Genomic DNA, 7,861 nt, shown 5'->3' with positions numbered 1-7,861 from the left:
ATACACGTGTCTCAGGTTATCAACAACTAATTCTCAACATATACTATAATTGTTTATTTTGTAATCAATCAAGGGGGTTTTATAATTCTATAATTCTATGGCTACAACCTACAAGTACAACCAATTTAATAAGTTCAAATTTGTTGAATGACAGATGAGATAAAAAAATTAAAGAGTTAATGAACAAGATTAATAATATCATTTTGGGGTAGTTCATTAGTCCAGCCATTTAAAAAGCTTCGTGGCTTTATCCCCCAACTCTTTTATCCACCACAAAAAATAAAAATAAAAAAATACCAAGATTGACATCTAAAGATAATATCTGTAAAATAAAAACAAAAGGACAAAAAGACAATAATAAAGCCCCCCCTTAGAAAAAAGAGAAAATGGCCATCCTATTGCTCAGATCATCATTCACGAACAACACCATAATCATCTTCTTCTATATCTATTATTACAAACTTTTTTATTTTTCCATTCAAATGTTACTATTGAAATACTATTCAGTTAGAAGTGGACGTTTCCTCGTTTTCAGCTGTTAGTATGTATGCATCTTCTGACACACTAAGATAATGGCGTTTTCAAACTAAAACATACACACACATCACATCTCTGTCACTCTTTAAAAGGTTGGATTTATTTATTAGATTGAAGAAGAGAATCCCTGACACTGCAGCCACCTTCAATTCAAACTGAAAAGGATGGTGAAAATCAGTTAAATTCTTCCTCCTTTCATCAGAGTTCGTCTCAGGTACTTCAACCTCCAAAAAAAATGAAAACTTGTGTGAGAATCAAATCTTTGTGATTCAATTTTTAATTAATTAAATCATTAGCAGTCCAATTTCTACTTTTATTTTTTCAACTATTTGTATTAGGAAATAAATGATGTGGTTGGCTTCTTCGCCTCTCTACGCCATCGAAGGTGAAGAGGGCACACATTTTTATTTTTATTGTTTTTGGTAATTAACAAATGATATCCACCGATTGGCCCAGTGACTATTTCCTGCGCTGATTTATAGGCACCTCAAAGGGTGGGACAACTGGCCAAGGATTTAAAGCTACCTCCATGCCCAACACATTTCTTTTTTTTAAATTAATCTTATCAAGACTTGCAATTTATTTTTCGGTACCAGTCTTGATTGGACACCTTGTTAGACTTTTCCGTACCCAAGATTTTCAAGACCAATAATTTACATTCACTATTATTGTCGTTTTGAAATTTTCCAACTTGGCGTTTTCACCAATCAATCTTTATCACTTCACTTCAATGTATATGTGTTGTGTGTGAAAAACAAAGTACTTTTCTCAGTGATCAATGGCTACATACTCTGGTGGAAATACAGAAATTCAAGGAAACGGCGACGCATTACAAACCCTTATTCTGATGAACCCCGCCAACCAACACCACCTCCCGCCGCCTTCCTTCATCAACTCAACAAACGCCTCTCACTACAACGGCGGTGTGGCGGTGCCTGAGGTTAAGCAGGGACTCTCCTTGAGCCTCTCCGGCAAGGAGGAAGTTAGGGTTTTCGGGAAGGCGGCGCTGAGTTGCAAGTATTTAAAGGCGGCACAGCAGCTTCTTGATGAGGTTGTGAACATAAGGAAGGAAGTCAAGAATGGTAGAGAACCAGATAATGGGAAAGATCCAGAGCCATCCGCCAGTAAATGCGGAGTTGAGCTCACTACGATGGAGAAACAAGAAATTCAGATGAAGAAAGCCAAGCTTGTTGACATGCTCCACGAGGTAACCCTAGTGGTATAAGTGGTTAATGTCCGTGAAAAAGATCTTTAAATTTATGATCATTTTATTGATAAAAAAAGGCAATATTTGGTATAGAAAATGTAAAATAAAAAAAAGGGGAAATTGTAGGTTGAGAAAGAGTACAAGCAATACAATGAGCAAATGAAGATGGTGATAAGGTGGTTGGAGGAAGCCGCCGGCGTGGGGTCCGCCAAAAGCTACACTGCTTTGGCATTGCAAACAATCTCGAAGCAGTTCAGGTGCCTAAAAGATGCAATAATGGGGCAAATCCGAGGTGCCAGCAGAAACTTAGGCGAAGACTGTGGACTGAAATTAATGGAGGTGTCGAGGTTCCATGATCAGATCAACAACGCATGGAGACCTCAGAGAGGCTTGCCGGAGCGCTCTGTTTCCGTTCTTCGCGCTTGGCTCTTCCACCACTTCCTCCACCCGTATAATATAATTCCTATCTCATTGTCACTTTGCAATTTTTTGTTTTTTCTTTTCCTAAATCTGTTTCTTGATTTTGCAGATATCCCAAGGATTCGGAGAAGGTCATGCTTGCCAAGCAGGCAGGCCTTACAAGAAGTCAGGTATACCGCTTTTAGCAACAATTCACAACACCCCATCTGTTTCAAGATAGTTGAGCCGTATTCCTTTTCATCAGGTGTCTAACTGGTTCATAAATGCCCGTGTTCGTCTCTGGAAGCCGATGGTGGAGGAGATGTACACTGAGGAGATGAAGGCACAACAACGAAACGAATCAGAAGAAGAACACACAACCGAAATTGAACACAAAAACAAGAATTTCGTAAACCAAAACACAAGTTCAACATCACCAACTGCCAACGACAACGAGGGCTTCGGCCTCATCGGATCATCTGAAATGGACAGCATCATCGACGGGATCAGAAGCCACAAGAAACCTCGAAACAGTGACGTATCGCTGCTATCCCCATCAATGGGCATGTCTGAAGTGGAGAACCAACACACAATTCCCATAAAAGTCGACTACGAGAGCGAGAGGCAGAGCACACAAGGATTTACCATAACTGGGGCGCCTGCAAATTTCTTCGGTTCGTATGATCCAACAGTAGGAATCGAACAGTTCCAACAACCATACTCGATCAATGGGGTTTCACTCACATTAGGGCTCCAGCACTGTGAGAACCTCTCCAACCAAACCTTTATGCACAACAGAAGCGTTGAGGGTGATGCTCAAGGGAATGATTTTGTTTATTACTAGCTAGGGAAAAGGAGTTGATGCATGCTTAGGTTATATACGAGGAAAGGTGTTTAGGTACTAATAACATTAAGACAGCTTAATTTAGTATATATTCTTCATTGGGGGCTGTACTGTATATTGATTTTGTTGAGACCAGATGATTGGTGGGTGGTATATACAAGTGTTTAACGTTCATATTTTTTCTTGCTTTGCAATTCTTGATTCTTTTTTTGCAGTCATCCATTAGATAAAGTAAGAGGTTAAGAGTAGTAAGTGTTTACGCTCGGAAGAGAGCGAGAACTGTCTGTTAACAGTCAGTGAAAATCCACAAACAAGGGGAAAAAGGAAATAAGAAATACTCATTTTACAATGTAGACGAGACGCAGCTTAGTTGGTAAGAGACGCTTCTCCTCCATCCAATAAGTAGGGGTTCGTAATCATATAAATTACCTCTTACAAAATCTGAATTGAATCAGCTTTTTGAAGCTTGACGCATACAGAATCAATATGTAGAGCTCTCCTGCAAAACTACAATTCTGATATTTGCAAAATAAAAGATTAAAAAAAACAAAAACAAAAATTCTTTAAAACTCAATGCATCAAAACTATGTTGAGTAAAAGTTGCATACAGCATACACCAGATCTACGTGAGGATTAGTACACTGCTTTTGAATTGTTAGTTTGCCATGACAGGTTACAGAATCTTACTAGAAGAGTGATACAATCCATCGAGCAAAGCCACCCTTATCATACTCTGTTAGGAGTTGGGTCGTTTTTATCGAGTAATGCCAGCCTTCGCTTGGCAACTTTTGATCTGTAGCACCACACTTCAAATGCTTCGGTTAGGTCTGGGTAGTGAATCTGTTTATTTTCAAACCACTCTGTCAAGATTTCTGCTTGGTCTGATGATGGTAATGCAAGAATCATTGACACAAATGCTGATTCCAATGATTGCCAAAGCTCGTCGTTAGATTTCAGCAACATGTCATTGTCATCATCAGAAGCGACAGAGTCAACTGAAGGCTTCACGAGTCTAACAAACGGTAGCCAAACTTTGACCATTTGAAGGCGTTTCATAGTAGGTAAGATGAGAGTTCCATACCCTATTGCTTCCAACACTTTGACAGCAACCTCAAGAACTTTCACCTGGATGTGTAGTGAGCTTTCTCGACAAGCTTCCTCAGCAACTTTCACTATCTTTACAGACGTCTCCACCCAGGTGAGAACAAAATCACTTGAGATTTCTAACTTTGTTACTATTTGAGAAGTCCATGATAAATCATTCAAATAGGCCTGGAACAACTCGATCTTCCCTGCTTCAGCCATTGATTCTTGGAGATCACCAACCAAAGAATCCACAAGGCTAACAAATCTCATTAGTAATCCATTCACACATAACTTAGCTTCCGTTTTGATTTCATCAGCAGTAGTTAAGAAAGGAGCATCATCATCCTCAGTCAGCAAGTATTCAAGCTGCTCCTGAGATGAGACCTTCAGATCATTCATCGAGGATGGTGGCGAAGATGTGGCAAATTGAATGGCTGATATGAAGATCTTAATAACAGCCAAAGGATTGACTGGCTGCAAACGAGCAAGTACCGCTTCTGCTTGGGATCCCATTCCAGGAATAACTTTCAAAACCTCTTCTTCCTCATATTCATCCCAAGGGACTGATTCCAAATAGCCTACACAGGTGGAAACAATTTGAGGGCATACCAGATGAATCGCAACTCTCAGTATTCCAACAGCATTCTTAACACTGCCTATATCAGTCACACTCACATCTGAGGTGAAATAGAAAAGTCTAAGAATGACAATATGATGGTCAAAATCGGATTCTTCACAATGAACCTCAATACAGTTACGCGAGTCAAGAATCTGGCATGTTGGCCAACTGTCAGATAACCGGTCAGCAAAATACTTGCTTTTGTCTACAAGAATATGTGAATGGCAGTATATCCAATCATCACGCCCTTCCTGTGTTCTAATCCTTACAACAATGTCGCTAGTAGTTCTGTCACCAATCCTGCATGGCGTCCTAGATTCCTTATCCTAGAATTATCGAAACGTTGAACCAAGAAATGATTGCTAAGTACTTTCCAGCAGACATGATCTGTAGCAATGTAAGCACACAAAATAACTCACAGATAATTCCATCAACTGATTTTCCAGTGAAAAATGTTGTAGCTTCTAAGCATTGTAATACCTGTGGTCAGACAAGTTAAAACAGACAAACGGTAAGTACACAGACAGCATAATTCTTCCTGCAATCATTACACTTACAAATTATCGATATGGGAAAAATGATTTGGAGCTATACTCTGCAAATTACAACATTCAGTTCAAGCCAACAACGCTTACCTACATTGCAATCAAGCTTTCACATTTTACCTCGGCATTCAGCAAATAAGACTAATACCTTAATTGATGCTTATTTAACTTTCAAATTATAACATATGGAGAAGCTTGAGGGTGTTAAATAACGCTTTTTACCAAAAAAAAAGGGAGCACAGAAGACCAGCATGGAATTTTAACTTTCATATGTTGGTCAGCTCTCAGAAATAGAGATCAGAAAAAAGTATTTTAACTCTGGAAAAGGATATTCTGTTGTGGTTGTTGAGTGTAGTATAATAAAAGTGCATGGCTAACCTGATAAAGCGAGGACGAAACTCATGCTGAAGAAAAATCTGGCCAGTGAAAGTTAATGTAATATGAACAAGCAACTTATGGCTTTATGTTCTTGTAATGCCTTAGATAATAATTTCTTCAGTCCAATTTTACTGGTTAAATGATAGACACAATCAACGAGCTGCCTAGCTTTACTTGAGCAAAGCAAACTAGAGCATATCATAGCATACAAGTTCCAACCCCTTTGCTCCACGTATTAGTGATGACATCTATACAATTTACTATTAGTACACCCAATTGCATAAAGTAACTTTTAGTTGCCTAAGGGAAAATCCAGCGTGTAAATATGAATACAAGTATATGGCAAATGAAGAAAATGGCAGAAAGATTATCCAGCATTAATAAGCATTTACTAAAAACTATTTTGACATAATTCACATTTCAATATCCATCTAGATGACATGTATTAAGATTACAGACAACGCATAAAAATAGACTAAGTAAATAGCATTTCAATCTGCCATACATGATTCAATATAGGATGTCATACAACAAACTGAAAAGGAACATACTCCAATTAGACAATTTGCCTTTGAGGCGATATTGCACCGAACATTCAGAACTCTTTAAGTTTTAAAACCACCTATTGATACTACTCAATAGAGACTATTTACGAAGAACATACACATAATAGCAGAAATCAAATATCAAAAAGCACAGGCCAACCACCAAAGTCTAAGATGCATGAGAATCGCCTAGCCTTTGGATTCTGAGTCACAAAGGTTAAAAGGAAATTATGGAGTACTAGTTTTAGTAAACTAAGTTAAGCAGTTAAACTTACAATGGATATATAAATCCACTCAAAACAAACCTAAAATCATGAACAACTATAAAATGTATGACCGAATTTTTACAAAACCGAATCCTTTGGATCCTCATTCATATAATGTCACACTAATGAGCTTGAAACTATCAGACTAACACCAATTCACCACTCTAAAACTGTGAAATTGAATTGACCAGAGCAAAAATCCCAACGCGGGAGAATTGTTTCAAGAATTTCTGATTAGATACCTTAAACAATTGTTTCAAGATTCAGGCTTTTAACCATTAGTGGAGGACGTATGTAATTAAAAGTAAAAAACCAAACAACAAATAAGCTTGTAGAATCTATGGAATTAAGTTGGGAGAAAACTCACAATATGAACTTTTTCCTCATCGATTAGTGCGGCGTCAGAGATTTTCCCTTCATTTTACAGATAGGCTGCACGATGGAAGTAATTAAGCACACATGAAACATATACATAAACTAGAGTCATTTTTCAGCAAGGTTGAGCGTGTCCTCAAATCTGATTTCTCATCCACAAAAAGCAATTCACCGCCATTCAACAAATTCCAACCAACATATCTCCAGCAAATTCGTATGCACGTGATCACACTCGCATCAAAAATACAACTGAACTGAAAATCAAAGCACACACGACAAATCCTACTTCATACAATTAGATTTACCCATCTCATAAAGAAAAAAGAGAATTTTGGAAGATAAAAGGAATAAATAAAAGAGGGGGGGGGGGGGGGGGGGGGGGGGGGGGGAATTTGGGCGATTAAGGAGGTACTCTTGTAGTGTCGAGTCGCTGAACCGATCTGCTGTTTATTCCGAGCGGCTGCTGTTGAAGTCGGACGGCGAATTGTAGCCGGAGTAGAAAGGGGACAGAGTTGGGGATTTGGTTTTGTCAATATTGGACTACCTAAACAAAAATGTTTATAAAATTTCGTTTTATTTTTCAAGTGAAAAATATAAAGATTAAAAATATTCCCAAGAGTGAGTCCATATAATACTTAGTACTAGTAGTGTTTAAGAGTTTAAACATTTCCTAATTTAGAGAGTTTGTACTAATTTTAACAAACGAACTAAAAAAAATTATTCTAGTTCTTATTTTTAAGCGATAGAGAGCATATTTCATTTACTAAATGTGTAATAGTCTAAATAATCTCGTGAATTGAACATGTATTTTTCAGTATTAGCATCATCGAATGCAGCAGCAACATTGGCAATAGAAGATATGAGAGAGTGAGTTATAATGTGGGAGAAAATAACAATATGTATGAAAACTAAGTATTCGTACAATGGAAATGCTACTCTTTCCTGATGTCTGGAAATGAAAATCATGGACGGGACAACAATGAACTGGGTGGAAGGGTGGAGGCGGAAATACTTTGATAATTCTCTAGTGTATGTTATGGGAAAATTTCTCAAAATGGGA

At 37.9% G+C, this 7,861-nt stretch overlaps 2 protein-coding genes across 5 annotated transcripts; one reads left to right on the top strand and one right to left on the bottom strand.

Annotated features, from left to right (window-relative positions):
- Window positions 1-482: 482 nt before the first annotated feature.
- Window positions 483-3,161, top strand: LOC121763516 (BEL1-like homeodomain protein 1). Of its 3 annotated transcripts, none has more exons than XM_042159545.1 (5): window positions 483-751; window positions 1,344-1,744; window positions 1,871-2,193; window positions 2,274-2,334; window positions 2,409-3,161. In XM_042159545.1, the coding sequence occupies exons 2-5, from the start codon at window positions 1,385-1,387 to the stop codon at window positions 2,985-2,987; spliced, it is 1,323 nt and encodes a 440-aa protein (XP_042015479.1). In that variant the 5' UTR covers window positions 483-751; window positions 1,344-1,384; the 3' UTR covers window positions 2,988-3,161. The 3 variants fall into 3 exon arrangements, with proteins under 3 accessions (XP_042015479.1, XP_042015478.1, XP_042015477.1); XM_042159544.1 differs by having other exon boundaries at window positions 1,310-1,744; XM_042159543.1 differs by lacking the exon at window positions 483-751 and having other exon boundaries at window positions 1,122-1,744.
- Window positions 3,162-3,546: 385 nt separating this feature from the next.
- LOC121763517 (BTB/POZ domain-containing protein At3g05675-like) lies at window positions 3,547-7,370 on the bottom strand. 2 transcript variants are annotated; one of them, XM_042159547.1, is made up of 4 exons: window positions 7,214-7,370; window positions 6,794-6,858; window positions 5,112-5,172; window positions 3,547-5,018 (listed from the first exon to the last, which is right to left on the bottom strand). In XM_042159547.1, exons 3-4 carry the CDS (start codon window positions 5,121-5,123, stop codon window positions 3,714-3,716), a joined length of 1,317 nt encoding a protein of 438 aa, XP_042015481.1. In that variant the 5' UTR covers window positions 5,124-5,172; window positions 6,794-6,858; window positions 7,214-7,370; the 3' UTR covers window positions 3,547-3,713. The 2 variants fall into 2 exon arrangements, with proteins under 2 accessions (XP_042015481.1, XP_042015480.1); XM_042159546.1 differs by having other exon boundaries at window positions 6,794-7,055; window positions 7,214-7,365.
- Window positions 7,371-7,861: the final 491 nt, after the last annotated feature.

The sequence above is a fragment of the Salvia splendens genome, chromosome 14 (genome assembly GCF_004379255.2).
Source record: "Salvia splendens isolate huo1 chromosome 14, SspV2, whole genome shotgun sequence".
Taxonomy (NCBI): domain Eukaryota; kingdom Viridiplantae; phylum Streptophyta; class Magnoliopsida; order Lamiales; family Lamiaceae; genus Salvia; species Salvia splendens.
Note: the sequence above shows the minus strand (reverse complement) of the source record. Positions and strands in the feature narration are given on the sequence as shown.